This window comes from Ambystoma mexicanum, chromosome 1p (assembly GCF_040938575.1).
Source record: "Ambystoma mexicanum isolate Mex_15411 chromosome 1p, UKY_AmexF1_1, whole genome shotgun sequence".
Classification (NCBI taxonomy): Eukaryota; Metazoa; Chordata; class Amphibia; order Caudata; family Ambystomatidae; genus Ambystoma; species Ambystoma mexicanum.
In genome coordinates, this window is record NC_090921.1 from 1,093,771,837 (window position 1) to 1,093,797,469 (window position 25,633).

The 25,633-nt window shown below is 47.3% G+C and overlaps 1 protein-coding gene across 1 annotated transcript in view; it reads left to right on the forward strand.

Moving 5' to 3' along the window:
* Window positions 1-25,413, forward strand: part of LOC138448430 (NACHT, LRR and PYD domains-containing protein 12-like) — a 434,278-nt gene extending 408,865 nt beyond the window's left edge. The window contains exon 10 of the mRNA XM_069604690.1: window positions 24,279-25,413. Coding sequence (XP_069460791.1) covers window positions 24,279-24,369 — 91 coding nt within the window. The 3' untranslated portion in view covers window positions 24,370-25,413. The remainder of the gene's footprint in view (window positions 1-24,278) is intronic.
* Window positions 25,414-25,633: the final 220 nt, after the last annotated feature.

Below are 25,633 nucleotides of genomic sequence, written 5' to 3' on the forward strand. Positions count from 1 at the left end.
ACTCGATACATTTTGGAAAAAATACCCTGCCTGGATCGTGCCATCTCCAATATCTTCTCTAAAGGGGTAAGGTTGCGAGCCAAGTCCTCCCTCCACTTATGGTCTAAGAGTACCCTCTTGAGCCTGAGATACATAAAAATCCCCCTCCCAGCATCTCTCGCACCCCTTCAAACACTTTAAACTTACCATTCAGCAAGAAATGAGCCGCCCTTTCCAGGCCCAGGTCTGACCATCATTGTGCCTTTCTGAACCCTAGACTGCCCAGCAATAAGTGGGGGACCCCACAAAGTATACAGGGGGGACTGACACGAAGATAATCCACTATTCACCATGTTATTTCTCCACAGCGACCACAGACTTCCCAGCATGGGGTGTTCCAGTACCTCCTTGGGTAGGAGTTTACACAGTGGCCATAAATAGTCCCTAACGTTTTTCGTGTATGTCTAGTAGGTTCCTAAATCTTCCTACATACGTTCTAGCATTATTCTAAATTGGGACGCTTTGTAATATAGGCAAAATTAGGGAATCCAAACCCTCCCTCCTCTTTGGGGAGAGCAAGGGTTTCATGCTCTATACACGCCCTCTTCTTTAGCCACACAAAATTAAGAAACATATGGCCAATCTCTTTGACAAACCCATCAGGAAGTATGGTAGGGAGCATCTGAAACAAAATCAACAGCTGTGGGAGCACATTCATGTTTATAATCGTCAACCTGCCTATCAGCGAGAGTGTGAGCTCAGATCAGCTCCTCAGATTACTCTTCAACTCCTCAACCAAATGATTCAACGTGTATAGGTCCTGGAGGTTACTAGGTATCTGAAGCCCAAGATAAATGATCACATCCTCCACCTATGTAAGCCCACAACGGTTCTGATCAGTCAAGGGCGAGGAAACCCTCTCCCCCATCAGAAGAGGAAGTGACTTAGAGTAGTTAACTTTCTGCCCGCCAAGGTCCCATATGTCTGCAAAACCTTCATTATTTCTCTAAGAGAATCCCCTGTGTCCGTAATATAGCGAAATGCCTCGTCCACACAAAGAAAGAGACACTTTAAAGGCAGCCCCTTCACAATCAATCCCTCGTATCCCCAGGTTTGCTCTAATTGCTGCTGCCAAGGGTTCTATCACCAGGGTGCAGAGAAGAGGGGACGGAGGGCACCCTGGTCTTGATCCCCCATATAGTGCGAAGTCCCCCGATTGCACCCCATTCACTGCCACCCTCGCTGTCGGGTCACTATAGGTGGCCTTCACCCAAGACTGAAAATTCACCCCAAAGACAAACCGCATCAACACCACATTCAGGAAGTATTCGTATTAAGCAGGAGATGGGTCTTGTAGAGAGGCAGATGTACAAGTCATCTATAGAGCCACCCCCTCACCTTTGTCATACTGGAAGAACAGCAAGAAAGCCCTGTGCTTGACACTTGGTATCATGCCAATACCACATCGAAGGTATGAGAGATGTTTTGCGCTCAGACAACCGTATCGAATGTAACCTCAAACTGATGCGTTAGACATGTGCCTGCAGACACCACTGGACATAGAAGAACTGTAAGTAAAGTCTGGCAGATGTAAAGTGACGCCACTACAGAGAGAAGATACGTGGATGGCAGGAACTCGATGTATGGATATCTAAAGAATGAAGATGTGATTGAAGTGATGAAGAAAACATATATGAGAATATGAAGAAAACCATATACACTAAGAAGATACGTAACAAAGGATGTAATTAATGGATATATGCAGAAACACAAGGCAGATGAGACATATAGAAGCTTGCTAAAAAAAGGAAATAGAAAGTGAGTAAAGCAGCCATGCTAAGAAAAAAGAAGCCTCGACAAGGGAAACCAAGGCTGTAATGTTGACGGACACTGGAATACACATTTGTGCAAGAACAAAGGTTATTCGCTTGGCTCAGAATCAAGGATGTGCAGCAAGAGCAACTTCATGGCTCGAAAGGAGTCAAAGAGGATAAACTACATATGCAATTTCTCTTAGATTAAGTAAAGGAGTGAACAGTTGTGAATGGCAGGTATTGTTCAATTAAAGATGTAGAAAGCACATGCAGAATGGAGCAACCAAGTATCCAGAGGCCAAGGAGAGTAATAGCACCCAGTATAATTCAAACAAATAATATCAAATAGAAGGGCAAAATGGACAAAATCATGGTCTCTTCACACATGATTCAGGACCGGAAAAAAAGGCCTATTCCAGATGAAGATAGCAATGTACCTTCACTCCCTTTAAAGTTCTGAGGAATAGAACAGTCAGCAAGTTCAACTACAAAGAAGAAGCCTTGGCTTAGGGCCTTATGATACTCATAATGATGGCAATACATTTATTAGGAATCCGGATATTCCCATTTTGTGACCCAAATTGCACAGGACGAATGGCATTTGTCTATCCTAAAATCAACACACACACAAAACCAAAAGAGGATATTTTCTTCTAATAGTGTTTTTGAAAACATTAAAAGATGTGCATGTTTTAAACTCCAAGAACCAATACAAATGTTTTCCCTGGGACTTGCAGTACCGAAATGGGACAATTTACCTTTAGTTGTTTGTTATTTTTCATCAGGTTGTATAGTGCAGTGATGAAGTGTCCGGCCTACAAACCTGACGACTGTGGTTAGATCCCTGAGGTCGGCTTTAATGTATAAATTCAAAGAGGACATTCAATGCTTCTCATTTCAGCTGGGGGGACTGAGTCCAACCTCTGAAAAAAGTGGGCGGACTGCGTCCCCCTGTGTGTACCCTCGAGCCCTGCCTGGAGTCAAAAGACCCCATACTTCTGGCCTTTTCGAGACTCCAGGGCTTATTGGAGTAGTAATGAAACCTGACCAACCCGCCTGCTCTGTGAGCCCTATCAAAAACAATGTGTGGCCTATCCTTATCCTTGAGGACCAGTGCAAGAATGTCTTGGACTGTCTTTTCAAGGCTCTCCAGGGTCTCTCCATCTTTCTCTTGTATGCCAGAAAGCCTGTTACGTCTCTCCTGGTTCTCAATGTCATCAACCGTGAGGTGTAGCTCGTCCTTCTGCCTCTCCACCTTGGAAATCCTCATATCCAATTGAGTTTCCAGCATCTCCAAAGAGGATTGCTTTGTTTCCAGACCCACCAGCTTCTCCTCCATGTCCTCCAATTTACTGGACAGTTCTGCCCTTTTGCACTTGTGTGCGTCCTCATCCCCCTAATTTCCTCTAGGATCACCTAAATGTTGCTTTTTTGGCCACAGCCTCAGTCATGAGGCCTTACTTGCCAGGTTTCTCCATCTCCTTATTTGCCTGGTATTCAGAGGCGTTCCTAGGGGGGGGCTGAGGGGTCTATAGCCCTGTGTCTTTTGGTTGTAGACCCAGATAGAAGCTCGGGGGTTACAACCAAAAATGATAGCTAGCCCCCAGTCCTGACAGTCCCAAAATTATCGTAGCCCCAGATCTTCTCCACACATAGGAACACCCCTGCTGGTATTTATAACCACTCAGCACCTCCTTCCAGCTCATCCCCTTCTTAGGCCTCATCGCTGCTGGAGCCCACTGTCAACCATCTGCCTTTAACACTGGCTGGGTGCACTTCGAGATGTACTTTTGGGCATCCCACCGAGCCAGTCAGCCTCCCCCATGCCTCACCTCATCAGTGACGCAGGTATAGCAACTCCACCAAAGGGGGAAGAAACTTCACAATCATAGTTTGGTTGGTGTATGTTATAAAGAGTTGTCTTCCTAAATGCTTCACAGGCTTCCGCCACATCACATCTGCCAGATCCAGTGGCCTCTCCTTGCCGTCACATCACCCAGAGCTAAGGAGCCCCTGGCAGCTCTTCTCAGAGTATACTATCAGTGCCAGGGACTGCAGACCCCTTGGATTTGTGAATGGGCTTCTTTCTGCAGGGCTTACCCCCCATGTAAGCGTTGTGGTAGAGCTCTCGCTAGGTTGACTTCTACGTGCCGCTTTCCTCTTTGTTTCCCCATCCTTACCAGGGCTCTGCGCTGAAGTCCTCCTGGACCATTGTTGCACACCCGAGAGCAACGAGGACAGTTATGATCCCCGTGCTGCACTCAGGCCCCGCTGGTCTAGAGAGGCAGCTGTGCCCTCCACGCTCTCTGTCCAAATGGCACGCTGCACACTGAAACCTCGTGTTGGCTCCCAGCACTGCCGAAGGGCCTCTCCGCCCCGTCCCCGATCAGCACAGCGGTCACCTCACTCAATTTGAAACACCACACCACTTTCCCCAAAAACGCTGTTGGTGCTCCCCTTAAATCAGTTTCTCCACTACATCACCATGGATAGGGAGGGAGGGAATGGAGCGTCGCTAACAGGTTGCCATCTTGCCTGTGTCCCCTGGTGGCCTCCTTTTTTGCATATTTTTAATGGTTACTTTTACACTGTGTTTTGCAAAAGTTGATACGGCATATCATTGGTAGCGCTTGTGGCACCCTGCATGCATTATCACTTTATACAGAATGAGCCCCATTGTGTTTCTTGAACTTTCCGGAAGAATTTTAATCCAGATCGTTTCACACTCCGCTCTTAGGATCAGTCAATTACTTTGCTCAGCTATAATCCCATGCAAAGGGCATGCACTATTGTTGGCTGTTGTTCGGTGGTTAGAGGAGGCACAAGGACTCTGCATCAGACTGTCCTGCCACACAAAGAGTGGCAGAAATCAGCCCATGGCAAAGCCCGTACAAATGTCATGCCCTATTGTTGGCCATTGTTCGGTGGTGAGAACAGGGACTTGGACCCTGCATCAGCCTGTACTGCCACACAAAGGGAGCCAGAAACCAGCTGGTGCAGAAGGCGTGCACTTTTGTGCTCTGCTCATTTGCTGCTGCGTGTATGGACTAATGTGTGCTGTTCCACGCGTTCCTGCACAGCCACACTATGGTTCACTCTATTTCATCAAGCAAATTCAAGTACGAGGTGGGAGGGGGCAGATGGACTAAAACAGCTCCCTTAGCTGTCGAGCGTTCCCTGCCCTCCTCCTGTCCAACTGTCCTCTCCTGAGTTGGATATCTTATTCATGCCACCTGTATCTATGACTGGTGACTGACTCCCTCATTTACTTACTATCATACTATCCCGAGATTATTATTAGTGGCATAAATCGCTGGTGGACGTAGCCCTCAGCCAATTATTGCACCCTGGCCATTTTCGTGGTTTCCTTAGTTTAAATGCTTAGCAGCTCCCACGTGGACGGTTTGTTGTTTATCACACAGTTTTCCTTCTGATTGTTTTTAACCTGTATAAAAGGAAAGCGTCTGTGTTGGGATCTCGCGTGACGTCCCTCACGGAGCAGAGGATGCGGAGCAACTCGAGCTCCCGGCGCTCCTCTTGAGAGTGGAAATGAATTGATTCCAGGGACATGACAACACTGTATATTCCAGCACAGTTGGAGACCAGTTGCCCATAGACTTATGTTGCTCATGTTTAATGCCTTACATTGCTGGTACTTGTTCAATAATAAAGAGTTGAGCTTGCAACGTAGAAGCTTCCCGCCCATTATTATACTTCATATTTGGCGACGAGGATCAGGACTTGAACCCACGCAGCACCATGCAAGGAGAAACTCCACCCCCGCCGTTTCTACAAACGCCAGGTAGGCCTACCATTCTATGGCCACAATGTCAACCCCTGTTTACTATGTACCTGGAGGCACTGGGAGGTGCGGGATACCCGGCGGCAAGGCGCAGAGCCATGTTATTGAATGAGCTGGGCGTGGAAGGCCAGAGGGTGTTTGCAAGCCTCCCGCCCAAAGTGGTGGCTGTTGATAATGACGGGAGGCGGTCAGGAGGAAAATAAAGCAATTTGCAAGCAAGGAAAATACCGTTTTGCACAGGATACGGTTCGGCAGTCGCAAACAAGAGGCATCTGAACCTGTAGACAACTACGTGACTAAGCTGCCTGAACTAGCCGCACTGTGCAATTTTGGAAACAACTCAGAAGGATTGATCTGCGACATGCTGACGGTACACACCAACACCAGAAAAGTGCAGGACAAGTTTATTTTAGAGAAGGAACTACAGCTGGAAAAAGCCATAGAGATTGCGAGAGCAGTTGAGGAGACTGCAGGACGACGGAAAGAATATGTCAGTGGTCCCAGCCCAGCAAAAGTCCAGACCATAGCCTTTAGGACCAAGAAGGAGAAACCAGTTGCTGATGCAAGAGAAGGGAAGTGGGGAAGGAAAGAACCATTGAAGTGCCACAGATGCACCAGCACAAAGCACTAGGCAGACGACAGAGAATGTCCCGCAAGGGACAAGGAGTGCTCGTGTGGAAGAAAATCAGACATTTTTCACTGTGGCGAAATAAAAAGGTTACTAATGTCAATGCGGAGTACAACGCAGAGGGAGACTCCTCATCCGAAGAAGAAAGGAGGCCCACAGTGTTAATGATGAACAGCCCACGTGGCAGGAGAGAAAAGCCCCACTGTGCCATCAGCGTGAATGGAATGGAGACGAGAGTCATGACAGACTCGGGTTCGGACTTAACCATACTGCCACTCCGCACATACAAAGAGATGATGGGCACCGAAACGATTTAAGTCCTCAGCACCTGTCACAAGCCCACAGTGTCTGGGGGTGCATCCATTGACCTACTAGGACACATCAAGGGGAAAGTGGAGTTCAAGGGGAGACAAATGACCACAAGAATACATTTCAGCCAAGAAGGCCCTGCAGTCCTAGGTTGGGACGATCAAGCCAAACTCAAAATGAAACTAGATCCCAGCTCAGAATATCAAGTCAAAGAAGATTTTCCCAAGCTGTTCTCAGAAGGTCCAGGAAAAATTAAGAACTTTGTACATAAGATATTGCTGAAGGCTAATGCTGTCCCCGTAAAACATAAAGTAAGGCCTGTGCCAGCGACAGCCAGGGACATACTCAGAACTCAGCTCAACAAAATGGTGAAGGCGGGCACCATTTGAAGAGGTTGAAGCCTCAGTCCCATCGTCCTCATCAAGAAACAGAACTCACAAGACTTAAGGGTGTGCATTGATCTTCGCAGCCTCAACCTGGAAGTCATCTCAGATAGCTACCCCCTTCCAAACATAAATGAGCTCATCCTCATGATGAAAGAAGCCAGAGTGTTCTAATAGTTAGTTATGAGGGATGCGTATCATCAAATTCACCTGCACAAAGACTCCAAGCCACTAACTGCGTTCATCACCCCATTCGGCACCTACCAGTTCACCAAGATGCCCTTTGGCCTGTCGTCTGCGGCTTCAGCGTTTCAGAAAATGATGGACTTATTACTATGAGACATAGGAAACGTGTCCTATTTCCAGGACGATATACTGATATACGCTGCAGATGAACTTACTCATGACGTCACTCTAAAAAAAGTCCTCACCAAGCTGCAGGATGCTGGAGTCAAGCTGAGGTATGAAAAGTGTGTCTTAAGGGCACGTGAAGTTGAATACTTGGGGTACAAGATTTCGTCCCAGGGCATAAGCCCCAAACAAAATCTGGTGTGAGCCATAATCAAGGCTCCGGAGCCGACTAACTGGGAAGAAGTGAGGTTGTTCCTATGGCTTGCAGAATATTATGCCAAATTCATCCCCAGATTTTCAGAAATCACGACGCCACTGCGAGACCTACTTAAAAAAAGCACAGAATTCACATGGCTAGAAGCCCAGAAGGAGGCTGTTGAGAACATAAAAGGGCGCATAGTGGAAGCACCATGTCTACAGCCGTTCAATACTGAATGGAGTACAGTCATCACCATGGATGACAGTGCGTGTGGGTTGGGTGCCGTACTCACCCCGAAGAAAGGGGACGCAAAACATGTGGTGACATTCACCTCAAAAGCCTTGTCCACGGCCGTGAAGAATTACTCCACAGCGGAGAAAGAGAATGCTGGCCTGGTCATGGGCTGTTGAACATTTCAGGACTTGTGTGGGGCACCAAATTCAAACTGGTCACCGACCACAAGCCCCTCATTCATATGCTCAGTCCAGGAGAGACAAAATCATCAACACCCCAGTTGGCACGGATCACGGCCAAACTGCAGGAGTACACTTTTGAAATTAACCACAAAGCCGGATGGAGAAATGCTCAGGCAGACGGCATGTCAATGCTACCGGAAGACAAAGCCACCACCTTCCTGCAGGATGAATGTATAGTAGCGTCGAGTCAAGTCCTCAGGGGCCCAGACTTCCTGGAACTAAGCAATGGGCATTGGAATGAAGAAGACAGTCAATACCCCACAATGGTAAGACTAAGAGAGTGGGTTAGGAATGGATGGCCGGAGGAAAGGTCTGTACCAGAAGGCATGAGGCCATATTGGAAAGTGGCGGAAGAAATTTCAGAGGCGGACGGATTGATCATGAAAAGCGATTAAGTGATACCATCGGTGGGCATGAGAAAAGTCATTCTGTGCAGAGCCCACTCAGGGCATCTAGGGAACACCATGACACGACGAAGGGTGAGGGAGGCATACTGGTGGCCCGCCATGGATCAAGAAATTCACGCAATGATAGAGAGATGCCACGAGTGTCTCAACAGTAACAAATGCTTGAGGACCAGGCAAGCTCCGATGATTCCCACGGCGATCCCTGAAGCAGTGTGGTCTAAAGTGGGGTTAGATTTTATTGGACCGTTGGAGATAATGACGCTGAGCATCGGTACGGCATAGTACTGGTGGACTACATGTCGAAGTGGGTAGAGGCAGAATTCGTCCCCAACATCACAACGGCTACGGTCATAGAAGTCCTCACATCCATATTTCAGAGGGAAGATCTTCCCAAAGAGCTAGTCACAGACAATGGAGTACAGCTAGTATCGAGGGATATGGAGTGATTCCTGCACAAAAACAATATAAATCAGAGAAAAGCTGCACTGTACCATCCACAAGCAATGGACTTGTGAAGAGAGCCAATAGGTTAATTAAAGGAGCCATCCAACTAGCAACCGCTTCAGGTATGGATCGCCTCAAAACAGTCAAGGAGGCTATTGCGGCTCACAGGTGAACTCCCAACGGCATCACCCAAATTTTGCCATTTCGCATGTTGTGAGGGAGGAGAGCGGCGTCCACACTGGTGCTACCATGGTTGACCAGAGTAAGAGAGGATGACGAAGTAGATATAACTGAAGTGGTGTGGAGGCTGGAAAACAGCAAAGCACACATGAAAAGATGGAGCGATCAAAGGAGAATGACTCAAGGTGGCGAGGTCAAGTAAGGAGACTGGATCAAAGTACGACTACCAAGCAAGGACCAAACGACAGGTTTGAAGTTCAATTGACCAATAAGAGTTATCCATAGAGGGTCAAACCACGTCCGCACCAAGGATGGCTGCACGTGGAACATGGAGCGTGTAGCAATGTTTGAGAAGCATCGCGAAGCAGAAAGGACACGAGAGGAACCCAATCCCTGCAAAAGCCCCGACGGAGAGGTTGCCTGAGAACAAGAACCAGAAGCTATTGCGAAAGAGACTACGGAGGAAGGAACAGAAGGGGATGTATCGGAAGCCTCCCATGAAGCAAGTCATAAGGGAGCACAGAAGACCGGTGAAGTATAATTACTATGTTACGCAATAAGCTTTTCTGCGTTACCAAGGGGTGGTGTGTTGGGATCTCGTATGGCATCCCATTTCGTGAGAGCTCACGCAAACCCAGAAAAGCCAGATGAAAAGAGCGCAAAGCCTCCTCTCACGGAGCAGAGGACATGGAGCAAGTAGAGCTCCCGGCGCTCCTCTTGAGAGTGGAAATAAATTGATTCCAGGGACATGACAGCACTGTATAGTCCAACACAGTTGGAGGCCAGTTGCCCATAGACTTATGTTCCTCATGTTTAATGCCTTCCATTGCTGGTACTGGTTCAATAATAAAGAGTTGAGCTTGCATCGCAGAATCTTCCCGCACCCATTATTATACTACAGTCTGCAAGCTTGTCCCCGCACAGCAAGGCCAAAAGGAAGACATAATCCCTGTTGAAACCTATGAAGGAAGCCAACATTCTTGTTAACGAAATAAAGCACTTTTTGGTATTGATTAACGATCAAGCCCCATCAATCAATTTATGCAATGACAATGACACTAATTGGTTGCTTAATATAAATAACTGCAGCTCTAATATACATTTGTGTATTAGCGTGGACAATCCTCTACTGCCTGCCGATTCGTGGGACCTAGGTTCTGCAGCCTGTGGACAGTAATAATAATGTAACTGGTTTCACTGCGGCCAATGGCCCAGCAAAAGTGTTCAAACGCTATAATATTCCAGCTATTGTGCATGTTTCAGGGGTGAGTGTTGGCATAGAGGTAGAAGCAGAGGCGTGTATTGTATCCACCAATGGTGATAATGTAGATGAGTTGGCGTCTATTATGTGTGCAAATATTTTGTTGCTGGCTCCACACTCCAGTAAGGGCTCTGGGACAAGCCCGTTGTCAAGGAGTTTTGACAAAGCTACTTCGCCTACTACCTCACGCGTTGCCCCAATTGCGTATGCAGTACCAGTTTCCAATGGAAGTACTCCCTTGGCAGTAGAGGACGTTTCATTTGACAATTTAAATATTGTCCATACTTCCCCCAAGAAGAAAGAGCTGTCAGTGCTGGGAAAGCTTGGCTTTACGACCCACCCCTGCACCACCTCGTACCTGTAGTCGCACTAGTTTGCCTACTGTCCCTATTGTCTCTGCCTCACAACTGTTAGGCACTCTTGAAATTAGTTCCAAATTAGTTCTTGGATGTAGAAGGGTCCCTGGCCCCAGAAAGCCTTGTGGATGACTTGATCCTCTCAGCAACCGGGAGCCATTGGAGAGATTTTAGAGCTGGAGAGATGCGGTCCCTGGGCTTGAGGCCAAGGATAAGTCTTGCAGTCCTGTTCTGGATTAATTGAAGGAGGCATAGGGAGGAGTTAGGCAGATTGAGTAAGAGGCTCTTGCAGTTGTCCAGCCTGGAGAACACCAGAGCTCTGGAGACCTTGAGTTTCTGGGGGTAGGTGAGAAAAGGGAGAACCCCTCTGAGGAGATACAGCTGAAAGTGGGCCTTCTCGGCAAGGCCCATGATGTGAGGAGAGAGGAAGAGAGAGGAATCAAAGATGACACCAATGTACTTTGCTTCACAAGAGGGTGAGGGTAGGGAGCCCATGGAGGGCAGCCAGATTGTGGAAGGGAATGAGGGAGCAGGGGTCCCAATGAAAAGGATCTCTGTCTTACTGGAATTAAGGCAGAGATAGTTAGCAGTGCACCATGCCTGAAAAGCAGACAGGCAGTCAGGAATGAGAGAGGAAGAGGGGGAGGCAGAGGAGGGCAGCTTGAAGGAGAGCTGCGTTTTGTCGATGTAACACTGGAAGTTAGGAGAGAAGGTGGAGATCAAATGGGCTAAACGGGCCAGATAGATGTTGAAAAGCCAAGGTGGGAGGATAGAGCCCTGAGAGACACTGCAGTGAGATGGTTGAGCGAACAGGGCCCAGTTTACCCTAGGAAGGTCGGTCCAAGAGGAAGGAGGTCAACCAGTCCACAGCCAGGCTCGTGATGCCAAGGGTATCACAGAGCCAATTTATCAGGGTGGCATGATTGATTGTATCATGGCAGAGGAAAGGTCAAGAAGGATGAGGACGAAAGGAGAGCTGGAATCGAGATTAGAGAGCAAGTTTTCACAGGTGCTCCGGAGAGCAGTTTCCATGCCTCTGGCAGCTCTGAAGCCAGACCGGTGGTCGTGGAGACAACCAACATCTTCAGTATGGTGGATAAGCTGGTAGATGGCCAGCTTCTCCAAGAGTGTGTCCATGAAGTGGGTAATGGAGATAGGGCAGCAGTTTGCCAGACAGGAAGGGTCGGCAGAAGGCTTTTTGAAGAGAGAGTGCACAAGAGAGTGCTTGAGGAGTGAGGGGCAGGATTCAGTGACAAAGGAGTGATTGCAGAAATCGGCCACGGCTGGAGCAATGGAGACAATGTTGTCCTTTATAGTTCTGGAGGAGCAGGGCCTGTTTGGATGAGACTTTCAAGAGCAGTCTTGTTGAGAAATCTCATCGGGTGTTATGGGAGAAAAAAAGGAGAGTAGGAAGTGAGGGTGCCAAGCGAGGTCTGAGAGCGGGTGAGGGAGAAGGGTGAGAAGTAGAGGAGAGTGAGGACAAGATGTCCTGATTTTAGAAATGAAGTGAGAGGCCAGGGAAGGCAGCGGAGAAGTGGAGACTGCAGTAGAGTTGGCGAGTTCCTTGCAGATTTTGAAAAGTTCAGTCGAGTTGTTAGTGGCTGCAGAGATGCAGGCTTGGATAGAGGCCCTCTTATTCGAGCAGCTGGAGAGTCTGTATTGCCTTTGGAGCAGGCTACAGGCCAGTTTCTCAGAGGATGTGCTCGAAGTCTGTCACTTACACTCAGCTGCTCTGCACTTGCGTTTCAGAGCAACCAGGTCAGAGTCATACCAGGAGTTGCACTTGGACGCAGGTTTTATGTGTATCCTCATGACAGGTGCAAGGATGTCCAGAGTGTTGGAGATGGAGAGTTGAAGGTTAGTAAGGGTTGTATCAGAATGAGAGTCCATGGCAGGAGTAGGAGGGGGAGTGAAGGTGTAGGCAAAAGCAGCAACTGACACTCGCTTCATTGGTCGAATGATGGAAAAGTCAGATAGAACAGGAACTATTTTCAACACTGAGTCTTTCTCTGCACACCTTATCTTAATATATACTTTGGCCAAGTTAATCTTAATCAACGTAGCTATAGACGTTAAACCTAGTTCAAGTCTAATAGCTTGAATAGGGGTAGTGTTCGTCAGGCCCAGTATCTTACACCATATTACACCTTCAGGAGTATTTTCCCAAACATGAGGTCTACAGAGCATAAATTAAACTATCTCATTGGGACCCCTGCTAACTCTTTCCCTCCCACACTCTGGCCACCCTCCATGGGCTCCTCCCGTCACCCTTCTGTGAGGCAAAAAACCTTGGTGTCATCTTCGACTCCTCTCTTTCCTTCTCTCCTCGTATCACTGACCTTGCCAAGAAGGCCCACTTTCAGCTGCACCTCCTCAGAGGCATTCTCCCTTTCCTCGCCTTCCCCCAGACACTCAATGTCTCCAGAGCTCTATGTTGTGATGCGGGACAGATGAGCTGCTTTGTAATTACGCAGCGCTGTGCTGAAATATGGAGACCCACATGGATCTTACGTCCGGTCTCAACTCTTCTTTATTCCTAACTACCTCTTCCCTGCTCCCCACGTCACTTCCCTTCTGTGTGAGTCTTGCCCCTGCTGTAGCCAAATGGCCACATAACGATGCAGACAAACTGGAAACTCCAACATGACAACCTTCCTCCTTTTTAAACATGGAGTCGGGTGCTAACCCATCTCTTCAATGAGTCATATGGGCCTAGTCTTTGCCCGGATGGGGCTGCTTGCCCTTGGCAAGTCTGGGCTGAATCGGGCAGGGTCTGTCTGTGAGCCACTCACCATGTTCATCCATGACCTCTCTGCCGGACACCTCCTCATATCCCCAGTAATGGTCCTCAGTATCAGTCCATGTCCCTTGGTCGTCACAGCCCTGCTGTTCCTCCTCCGAGTCTCCCAGGGTGCCACGTTCCCCCCACATTCCTGGTGACTGTCTGCCCTTCTGCGTCCACTGCTGTGATCATGGTGCCTTTTGCTTTGATGACTGTGAGGGGGCTGGGTACAAAGCGGGGTCTTCTTTCTGTCTTTGGGTCTGACATACCAGTACCCTGTCACCGTACTTGAAAATGTGCTCTCTGGGTCCTCTCTTCTCGTCAGTCGCATCCTTGATTTTTGTTTTTTCTTCGGCGTCCTTCGCCCTCAATTTGTCATCCTCTGGTGTGGTGTTGCACTCCAGGGGTCTCTGTGGCAGCCATGTCCACAATCTGCGACCAAACAGGAGGTTGGCCGGGCATTTGCCGGTGGTGCTGTGGGGGGTGTGGCGGTAACCACGGAGGAGCTGGTACAGCATTTGCTCAAAATTTTTGTGGGACAGATGCACCACCTTTAGTATTCTCTTGAGATTACCCATGAAGTGTTCAGCAATGCCATTGGCTTGGGGCCAGAGAGGTGTAATTTTCCTATGTTTGAAGCCCATATACTGTGCAGAATTCACAAGTTCCAGGCTGGTGAATGGTGGGCCGTTGTCCGATTTTATTATTTGGGGGATGCCGTAGGTAATGAGGATGCGGTCCAGAGCAGGGATGACCACAGTTGCTGCCGTGGATGGTATGATCTGTACTTCTGGGTATTCGTTGACTATCACTACTGCATATGTGCCGTCCCGGAGGGTCCCAAAGAATTTGACAGCCAGTTCCTCCCAAAAGACCCCAGGTAATGGTGACATCTGTAGAGGGTTTGTGTGGGGTGCTGGCGCTATGGCGCTGTAGATTGTGCAGTTCTTTAGGGTGTCTTCCACTTATTTGTCTAGCCCAGCAAACCAGATCTTCTGTCTCAGCTGTTTTTTTGTTGCGACTACGGCTCTTTGTCCTTCATGGGCCAGGTCAACCACTAGTTGGTGTAATGACTTGGGGAGGACAATTTGACAGCTCTACGTGATTATTTGGTCTTCTGTAGTAGTGAGTTCCTTTTGGATTAGCAGTGTTGCCTTTACGTCCCCTTGCAGCAATTCCTCTAGGTTTTTCATTCGTTCTCTTGCATGCTTCAGTTTACCTTGGCTGATGCACTGGGCGAGAATGGCCAGTACTGGATCGTTTACTGATTCTTGTTGCAGTATCTTCCATGCCATTGGGAACGGCCTTAGCTGGTCTATGACGTATTGCAGATATGCATCAGTGATTAAATGTTCCAGGATGGACGTCCCTGTGGGGCGACAGGATAAATAGTCAGCCGGATTCTTGTCCTTTCCTGGCCTGTGGCACATGGAAAATGTGTAGTCCTGGAGGCGGAGTTCCCACCGTTCTATCCGCGGAGGCATTTCAGCCTGGGGGTTGCCGAAAATGGTGAGGAGGGCTTGGTGGTCGGTGACCACTGTGAATGCTTTTCCAAATAGGAACAGACAGAAGTGTTCACAGGCCCAGACGACCTCCATGCTTTCTTTCTCTGCTTGGGAGTATTTTTGTTTGGTTGAGGTGAGGCTGCGCTGGCATATGATACTACTTTCTTGACATGGGGAGTCCTGGTGTCGTACTGGCGTCCACCGTCCCCTCAGTGTCTTTGGCTGACCAAAGTAGGCCATGTCTGAGACCGAGCCAATTCGAGAAGAGATGTTTGTGAAGGCAGCCTCACATTGGGTAGTCCAGATGAATTCCTTGCTGGTCTTGGTCAGCTCTGTCAGTGGGGCGCTCACTGTCGCAAAGTTTTCCAGGTAGCGTGAAGAAAGACCTATGGTCTGACACGTCCATTGGCCGCTGGGTGTCTTATAATGCCTGGACTTTCTCGGGGTCTGGCCTCATGCCTTGGTCGAAGAATATGTGGCCAAAGAATTTGAGAGTACGCTTTCCACATTCACACTTGTCCTTATTAAGCATTACGTTAGCTGCTTTTAGGGCCCTGCAAACTTTGGGTAGGTTGCATTCTCCTCCTGGGTTGATTTCCCGAATACCAGGATGTAATCGCTGTAGTTGAGACACCCTGGAATATGTTGATCACCTGGTGGATTTCCTCCTGGAAAATCTCTGTCGCAGATGATATGCCGAAGTTCAGGCATTTGTAGCGGGAACGCCCTATGTGGGTTACAAAAGTGGTAATGTATTGGGACTCCCACGCTATTTTGAGCTGATGGTAGCCCTTGTTGAGGTCGAGCTTGGAGAATATGGTTGCACCATTGAGGAGGTGGATCATGTCCATTATTCTTTCGCTGTATGGCCATGTTAGGGGAGCGCATGTCTACACACAAACAAATGGAGCACTCAGCCGATTTCTTGGGTATGGGTACAAACGGGGAAACCCATCTGGGTAGGTCCCTCCGCCGGCTCGATGATGTGGAGGTCCAACAGGTGTCACAGTTATTCTTCCACCTGGTTTTGTATGTTTATCAGGATGCCCCTGTAGTGTTGGGCAACCGGCTTGACTCCGGGATCAATGTGGAGTCTCACTTGGAAGTTGCGCAATTTGCCCAAACCTTTGAAGAGGTTCGGGTATATTTTCATGACGTCGCCTTCAGGGGCCATGTATTTATGATCCATTATGTTGTATAGGATGTGGACAAGTCCCATGTCGAGGGCCGTCCTGAAGCTCAGGGTGCATCTGCTATTGGCTTCCATGGCGAGGATGTGTAGTTTTATTTAGCCCATGTGCAATTTGTGTGCACACACCATGGTAAAAGTGCCCTTGCCTGGAAGGGGTTGTTGGAGCCTTAGGGAAAGATGTCGACTTGAGAGGGCCGCAGTTTTGGCCGGTGCTGCAGGCGATTGTAGGCCTCCTCGTTCAGGACATTGATGGTTGCGCCATTGTCAATGAGGAATTCAGTCAGCGTATTCTGTACTTCGAGTGTTAGGATGGGGCTATGTTCTTTTGCTGTTTCAATCCCCAGTGCCCATACATATCTTTTCATCCTTTGGCTGTCATGGGAAGAGGAGGAATCTCTTCCTGACTGTGATGGAATTGCTACGTTGTGAACACTCCTGCGGGGTCTGTGAGAGGTTCTTCTGTCTGGGGACCGAAGTGACCTTCTAGAATAAATACAGAGAGGCTGTATAAAACAAATAAAAGGAGAAACAGTCCCTCCACTATTAACAGATGTCAGTCAATTGACAATCTATTCACATAATAGATAGTTCAGTACATGGCCCTTATATATAAACATTCCGTTTTATTCAGTTTAATACATTTCGAAAACAGACTTAAAAAACACTCCAAATGAGTGCACAATTATACGATATCAAAAAACACATCTACGCCATTCATTCTCAAATTATTTCAATAAAGCTCAATGTGACATAAATCAATAAACCTCAATGAAAAAGAAAAGAAAACACGATAAAAAACATCAAAGACAAAGACAAATACTTTCTACAGTTGTAGGAATGATGATCAACCAGTGATTCCTTTGGTCTCACCCTTGTAAGTCAATACATCTGTTAATAGTGGAGGGACTGTTTCTTCTTTTATTTGTTTCATACAGCCCCTCTGTATTTATTCATTACGTATTTCTGGTATAGTTCAATATTATAACTCATATAGAACAACCCACAAAATATAGTTGTAAATAGAAAAAAAAGGAAATAGACTCAATGGATATTTCCTTTAGGTTGTCAACATATGTTTCGGCCGCCTTGACTCATACTACGCATTCTCAGATGCTGTTGGTCTAATTGGTATGGGCCATCTTCAGGACAAGGAAACTGATTTTACAATAATTCTATTCTTCCCAAATGCGATGCTTCTTTACTTTCAATCTGTAGTTCACTATGTTTGCTTGGGGACGTTAAGAAAAATCAATCTGGCGACTTGGTAAATCTTATGTCCAGATTTTCAGGTGCTGCAAACTACCTTATATTTTTGCTTCTTTTATCTTGTTATTCAGGTGTGCCTGACAACAGACTGAATGCGATTATTTTCTATGCAGCAGTTCTTGATGTTACTGTCCAGCTGCAGTCTTTTCACAGGTCTTGGGGGGCCAGTAGACTTGAGGCCCAAATTTGCTCTAGGGGTATCAGTGTGCCGCTTGCTCTCACGTCTCCTCAATATTCCAAGTCAGCTAGTAGCAAATCATTTGTCATAAGAATTTCCATGGACCCCTTAATCCATTGAGTTAAAATGCTAGAGTCGTCACAGGAGACAGAGATATTTAATTGTTTAAACAGAGTACAGGCCGGAGGAAATATAATACTGCATAGAAGCAGTAATTTACACCAAGAGATCATGGCTTCCAGTGAAACAAGGCCCAAGATATGTCAAATTGCGGCCAAAGGAACACACAATGGGAGATTTAAAACCTGCTTCCAAATGATGGCTTCAGCTTTTCCCACACCAAACCCCCTTCTCGCACCTCGGCTCGATAGGTCAATCTCGGACCCCAGATTTAATTATCTATTTGTAATACTAGAGCAAGAGAGAATCGACCATATTTATTATCCAGAGCCCGAAGTTGGGAAGAGACCGAAATGGCTTTGAGCTCAAGAGCCTGGTTTGTCAATCGCAATGATTTCTTGGAGTTAAAGCATACGCCCAGATATTTAAATGCTGGCACTTCCTCCAGTTTATGGCCATCAATAAACCAAGAAAAATGTCTTCTGCCTGACAACAGCTTTTGCTGATTCATGACTAGGACCTTAGCTTTGGGGACATTAATGTGCTGCCCCAAATCCTTAAGATAGTAATCAATGGCCGTCAGGGAAGTTTGCAATCCCACTGCTGTATAGTCAAGTAGGACTGTATCATCCGCATAAAGCCATACTGCATTTTATTTAAATCCAATTTCGGATGGTTTCTGATGGTAGCGGTCAGAGCCGCACCAATACCTAGGATATATAGATTAAATAGGAACAGAGCTAACATGCAGCCATAATTGTCCATGGTTTCTCCTTTCTCCTACATGGTCTTGTGAAAGATATGTCTCTCATACTCTACGTTGGTGTGTGGGGCGAAATAGGTGTCAAGCGCCTCTCGAATTTCCTGGTATGTCACCTTTTCTTCATCTACCAGCTCACAGAGGATGTCTCTCACCGCTGCTCCCACTGCCAACGTAAGGATGTTCGTTTTCTTTTCCTCATCCATGGGGCCCATTGCCTCCACATATTCCTTGAAGTCTTTCATCCATCTGACCCATCAGGGTCCTACATTACCTGTGTCCCTGAGGTCGAATGCCTGGGGTAGTTGCCATGGGGTAGATTCTTGTTGGTCACATGGAAATGCTTCTGAAAGCCTTGCAAGCACAGTGCTGGGGATGTCTTCCTCCGACATTCTCCTTGATGAGCTGGTAGCATGTGGGTTTTACCTGTCCACTGTGCTATCTTTTTGCTGGTGGTGGGAGTGGGTGGGTCACACTCTACTATCCCTTGTATGGTGTCCCTGTGTCCAGTGTCGGAGCCAAAAATCCCCTTCCATAGGGTTTGGGCCTTATATCATGCTTGTACCATGCGTGGCCAACAGGTGGTGCTGCGGGAGCCATTATAGCCTGAGGAAATCACTGCTGCGGCCCGGGTGTGAGTACGCCGTGAAGACCACTTGAAATCCCAGTCACATTTATATGTGTAAATCACCTCCTCAGGGCCCAGGTGTGTTTGGGCAGTGGCGGCGGGCCGCGCCTCCCACTGTCACGCTGCATGGAAGAAAAGAAGCTTTAGTGGGGTCACGACAGGTCCGCCATCGTCGTCGCCAGTGTTGTGATGCAAGGCTCGCTTTTGGCGGGACAGCTGAGCTGCTTGGTAATTTCACAGCGCTGCGCTGTAATAAGGAGGCCCACACGGATTAACCATTCACACCTGACTCCACTTGACTCTCAGTTAGGGTATAAAAGGTGTGGTTCTGCGAAAGGAGAAGAGCGAGCTGGGGTTGCTGGTTGGAACGTGGAGGCTGCTGGAAGAGAAGCCTGGAGAATTGATAGTAGAGCGGGATGCCCAGGACACTGACCCTGTGTGTCCAAAAGGGTGCAGTGTGGCGACGAGGCTGTGTCTCCAAGGAGATGGAGGAAGGCTAATTGCAGGTTGCTGACCGTGTCCAAGCCAGTGCTCGTTCCCCTGTGGCATATGCCGGTCCCAAGGATGTCTGAGGGGCAGGTGTTCAGATCCTGACCTCAATCCACACAACTCGATGAGCACTCGCGAGTGCTGCGCTACTTGGGCGAGTTTTACATAAAGAGAGAGAGAAACTCAGTAGCATGTGGTGTGTGGAGCGGGTGCAGAAGTGATAAAGATGCAAGAGGCATGGTAAGCCGAATGCTGACAGAAAGCGAGAAGGAAAGTAAAGGGAGGATGAAAGTGACCCGAAAGCAAAGAGAGGGTGCAAGCGACCTGAAAGCAAAGATACGAGCACAGAAGCGATAAAGATGGTAAGCCGAAAGCTGGCAGAAAGCGAGAAGGAAAGCAAAGAGAGGGTGCAAGCGACCAGAAAGCAAAGAGAGGGTACAAGCAACGGGAAATCAAAGAGAGGGTGCAAGCGACCTAAAAGCAAAGATACGGGCACAGAAGCGATAAAGATGTAAGCGGTATGGTAAGCCGAAAGCTGGCAGAAAGCGAGAAGGAAGGCAAAGAGAGGGTGCAAGCGACCAGAAAGCAAAGAGAGGGTGCAAGTGACCCAAAAGCAAAGAGAAGGTGTGAGTGACCTGAAAGAGTTAAATTAAAGCAAGAGAAAGCAAAGAGAGGGTACGAGTGACCCGAAAGACTGAAAGAGTGGAATTAAAGTGAGAGAAAGCAAAGAGAGGGTGCAAGCAACCCAAAAGCAAAAGTAGGGTGCGAGTGACCCGAAAGAGTGAAATTAAAGCAAGAGAAAGCAAAGAGAGGGTGCGAGCAACCCGAAAGCAAAGAGAGGGTGCGAGTGACCCAAAAGACTGAAAGAGTGAAATAAAAGCAAGAGAAAGCAAAGAGAGGGTGAGAGCAACCCAAAAGCAAAGAGAGGGTGCGAGTGACCCAAAAGACTGAAAGAGTGAAATTAAAGCAAGAGAAAGCGAAGAGAGTTTGTGAGCGACCCGAAAGCAGGAAAAGGAAAGGGCAAGAGGCACGATAAAGAGAGAGGAAGGTGCTAGGTGCACGGCCAAGTGAAAAGAGTGTGCCAGGGGCACGATAAACACAAGAGGAGTGTGCGAGAAGCACGGAAGAGTGAGAATAAGGTGTGCACAGTGAAAGGAAAAAAAGGTGAAAGTAAAACTAGAACCGAGTGGAAAGGGCACCAGAGGAAAAGGTGCCAGAAGGGAGATATAAAGTATAAGGACAGAGGGCAGAAGTCAGAGTGGTCACGCAGGGGATGAGCAAAAGCCTGGTGTTTTAGAAAGTCTCTGACACTGCCCCATGGAAAGAACTATGGGCCTCATTACAAGCATGGCAGTCTGGGAACTACGGTACCGGTAAGCATGCCGGTACGATAGTTCCCAGACCACCATACTATGAGCTGTGCTCACAGGCGCCTGTCAGCCCGCCAGGTCTGACCTGGTGGGCAGAGCGGCACCCGCAAGCACAGCACTTCGAGTGCACCGGAACCACTCTGAATGGCGCCGGTGCATCCGACGTCCCATTCCCATTCAGCCCTATGGGGCCGAATGGGGATGGGGAGTCCCTCATTACTGGCACCCGCAAATGGGCAATTACCAGGTCCTCCAAATTCGGCATGACCCGGAAATTGCCCATTTGCGGGTGCCGGATAAAAATGGATACCGGCGGCAGCCGTGCCTGTACTACAGTCACGGCTACCGTCAGCCTCGTAATGAGGCCCTATGTCTTAAAATAGGAACATCCTGACAAGGTAAACTTCTGTTTGAGACCAGAGGGGCCTAGGCTTGGCAAGGGAACGGTGAGAGGCCCACAAGAGACATTTGTGAACTTTGCAGGAGAGGCCTAGACCTGGGGGAGGGAACCCTGAGAGGCCTGACAAGAATTGCGTATTTTTGTTTGGAACCGGAAGGATTTAATCTTGGGGAAGGGATCCCCCAAGAGACCCAGAGATACTGGTACCTTTATTGTCTTGCTGCAAGAGCCCTTCATGGAAGGTTCCGAGGGCAACCCTTTTGAGTTAAACTAGTTTTGAAACTGGCAGAACTACACCTATTGGTAAGACTACCTGAAACCACTGTTGGTTTACATTTCTTTTTGAGCCACCATTTCTCTTTAAGAAGAACCCTGATCACATTGTATCTACGAATGCGGGAGGTTTAGACACAGAAGGACTTTGGTTTTGGACTTACATACATTGATTGCCCTTAGAAACATCAGTTGAGGGAACAGCCCCTTTAGAGCGAGGGCCAGTATTACACCAACCCAACAACGTTTCTAAATAAAGGTTTTCAAACTGTTACTTTTGAGTCTGTGGGCCTCATTAGGAGTGTGCTGGCACCGTTGTTACCGGACCGGCACACTCTGAGTCCTGCGAGCGGATCCCGTCCCTCCCTTCAGGTCTGACCTGGCGGGCGGAACGGCACCCGCTCGCAGACTTTGACTGAAGCACTGACACTGTTATTAACGGTGCTGGTGCGTCCATCCTCCCCATTCCCATTGAGTCCTATGGGACTCGAATGGGAAAGGGGAGTTTCTTTTTCCAGACTGCAAGTGCCCCGTTGATTTCCACATTACCAGGCGCCAGAATAAAATGCACAACTCCGGCAGTGGCGTGCCATTTTTACCGGCATGGACAGCCTTGCCTAGGCTCTGACACATGCTGAGAGACTTAAGCCTTGCATGCGCTTCAGGACACTGAACCTCGAACATACTAACTAACCCTGATCCGACACTCTACGCAGTGCCTTCTTACTTGAAGTCACTGGAGTCTGCCTGCCACCTTCTGATGCGGGAGCTGTGACTCCATCTAACCAAACCTGTCTGCACAATAGTAGTATATCAGGCGTCATCACCTTGGCTCCCAGCCTCTCCTTTGTCTGGAAGATCCACTTTTAGCTGTTTCCTGGGGTGACTGGACCTTTGGAACAATCCAAACTGGATCCTGCAACCTCTGACCCATCAGACTGAAACACCTGAAGAATTCTGACTGAAATGGACTTCGGCATTTCATGGCTTCTCTACAGAGATATGAGGAGGTCATGGCTGCTAGGAGGGGCTAAACAGTTCGAACCGCCAGGTCATTTACAACTCTTCATAATGACCATCAGGCCATCTCCCACTCAACAAATCAGATACCCGTCCATATCACCCACTATTTCTGATAGGAGACTTATATTGTGGCTTGACATGTGCAGACCCAACATACACCCGGGTGCTTCTCCGCCAACATTGATCTTGCATAGATCTGGTGTAAACAGGCGGTTGACTCTAGCCCTCAAGGTTAGAGGCTACAAAACACTTCTGCCTTAACACTTGATTTTTTTGTTCCTTGCTCTTAACTGTAGCGAAGAATTTTACTTAACTTCAAGGGGATGAAGTATTTGAGATGTTCTTCGGCGTGAAGCCGTGACCCTTACTTGGCCACAGCTATTGATCGGTGAACCAAGGGAAGCCTAAGGAAGCCAGGGCATGGCTAAATAAATAACTTACTTATCCCGTCATTTCTGTACCACTAGTCTGGTGAAAAAATCCGTGAGAGGGTCAAAAGCATTCTTTTACAGAGACTGGTAAATGATAATTTTACTTGCTTGTAACACAAAGTGATTTTCAATTATCTGTATCAAGCTCTGCAGCAGGTTGATAGAACTGGTGTGCTAGCATGCTTGCGAGCTTTGGCGCGTTATAAATATATAAATTAAATAAATAAAATGAAACAATGTTTCAGAAATGCTTGTAAACATGCCCACTTTAAATTACTACAGCTCTGTGGCTGTGTAGTAGTATCCTGGTCTGACTCTAGGTGCTTCATTGGTGAAAGAATGGTAAGAGCGGGCACATTTTCATAGCAATTAGTTTTTTGCTTACTACTGCTACCAATACCATTACTACAAGCGTGTACTACTGCATGCGAAAGTGAATGCTGTTTTCACCTTTGTTTACTTTTCATAATGTTAAAATTGACTAATATTTTGAACAATTTAGTTTCATGGATTTCATTTTATCGTTATCACACTGGCAAGTGTAAAAGAGTATGAGATGTGTCTGTGGTTGTTGAACAATCTTTAAGAGATGCCAGTCTCGCTAACAAAGCTATGATACGCATCTACAAAGTGCTGAGTAATGGTATCTTTGCTTTTAAATGGTTCTGCTTTAGAATACGACTGTATTATGGGAACACTTGCTTGCAACATTCATGTTCAACGTGGGGGACCCTCAATACATATTTGCATACTCAGAAACACTGCTAGCGCTGGGATGGTCTCTAAGATAGTCAGTACGGGACTGCATGTTAGGCATGATCACAAGGAAACTTTATTTTCTAAAGTGCATCATACATGTATCAGTTGAACGCCTAACAATTGCTTAGGCAATGGAGAGCATGTGTTTTTTTTTCTAATTGTTCAAAATTCACAAAATGTTGATGCAAAAGTAATTTGTGCCGCAGAATATACTCTTAGGCTGTTGAAGTAATGGTAATATGCGGTGATATTGCTGGAATAAGTACCGCTTTTGAAACTGTATTTATTGCATGATGTCAAAAAGCCCTTCACACATATTCTAGGATTGGATTCGTACCCCCATATTTGGGGCGTGTGCTGAATGGTGGTCAGGGAGCAACTAGGAATACATGTAGTTTCCAGACCAGCATTGATTGCAGGGATATCTTCTCTGGAGAGCACCTGGAAGCTGTAAGTAGTCTGGTCTGAACATGCACTGCATCCTTAATTGGGTCTTTCTGATATTTTCCATAGGCTGGGGATGAACGATTTCACTCCAAGAGTGGAAACCTCTCTCGAGATCCTGAAAGAAGACCGGCCTGGGCTGGACATCACTATGGGATGAAATTAACTAACTATCTGGCAAATATTTATCTTGCTGAACAGCTGATCGACCCCTGGAAATCGAAATCGAAATTATTTGTTATTAAATGTCCACAGTTTATGGCTACTAAATGTGTTGATGAGTAGGTTTTGATAAACTATTACATCTATAGACTGGATGATGGGTATGACGCTAATATGTACTATGTTTCTTTATATGTTACCTATCTTGTACTAGCGCCGTGATACCTACGGGTCAGGGCCCTGCAAACAAATGAAATCAATAAATAAAATAAAATGGGGATAACTGTTTGCTAGACATGTGGTTTTAATTAATTCCATCAGTGTAGACTTTCACGGAGACTATTTTTAGTGTTTGCCAGCTAAAACATAATGGGCCTCATTACGACCCTGGCGCTCCCGGTACGGGACCGGCCCCCTTCATTACGGGAGCGCCTATTACGAGTTTCCCTTTGCAGGACCCGGATCAGACGTCTGGCAAACACTTGTAATATGCCCACTGTTACCTCCCTCCCCATTCCCATTGAGCCCTATGGGGGCTCAAATGGGAATGGGGAATGGTTCCTGCAAGGAGGAATTACTGGGTCCTCCTATGTCGGAATGACTGTTAATATCAATAAATATTAATTTACTATTGCTTTTGACGTAAAAAGGAAACTAGGTGTTTGCAATGATGGCATCTACACAATCTTGTGATGATTTGAACAAGGCTTACCAATTTCAGACATTTCCATGGGCGCACTGGCCACAGCCCTAGTGCAAGGAGTGATTTCTGCTGCCTTTTGTGAAGAACCATCTTGCTGAACTCCACTCCATGCACCCAGTAATGGGCCAGATTTGGTGGCTGCTGCATGACACATGGGCGCAGATAAATATTGCTACAGTGAGAAACATTTCACAAAATGTTTTGCAAGTCCTGTTGAAGTGAAAGTTGGTAAAGTGCAAAAACACATGTTCACTGACTTATGAATGTACTGACTCACGAATGATCTACTATTGTAATCTTGGAAAATAACCCTTGACATTAAATTGGCTTTAAATATTTTTCTTGGCTCTGGAAATCCTCTAAAATGAGTATCGAGATATGAACCACAAAACACTGATGCCTTTGTGTACTTTGCTAAGCGCCACTGTGGTTTGGATTAGAGCACCTTTTTGGCAGGGTACATGTGGTACGTTAAGGTCACTATGACACACTCTGGTGTTCGTCTGCTGCGGGCACACGTGGACTTCTACATTAAGTATATACCAAATGCTTTCACTGC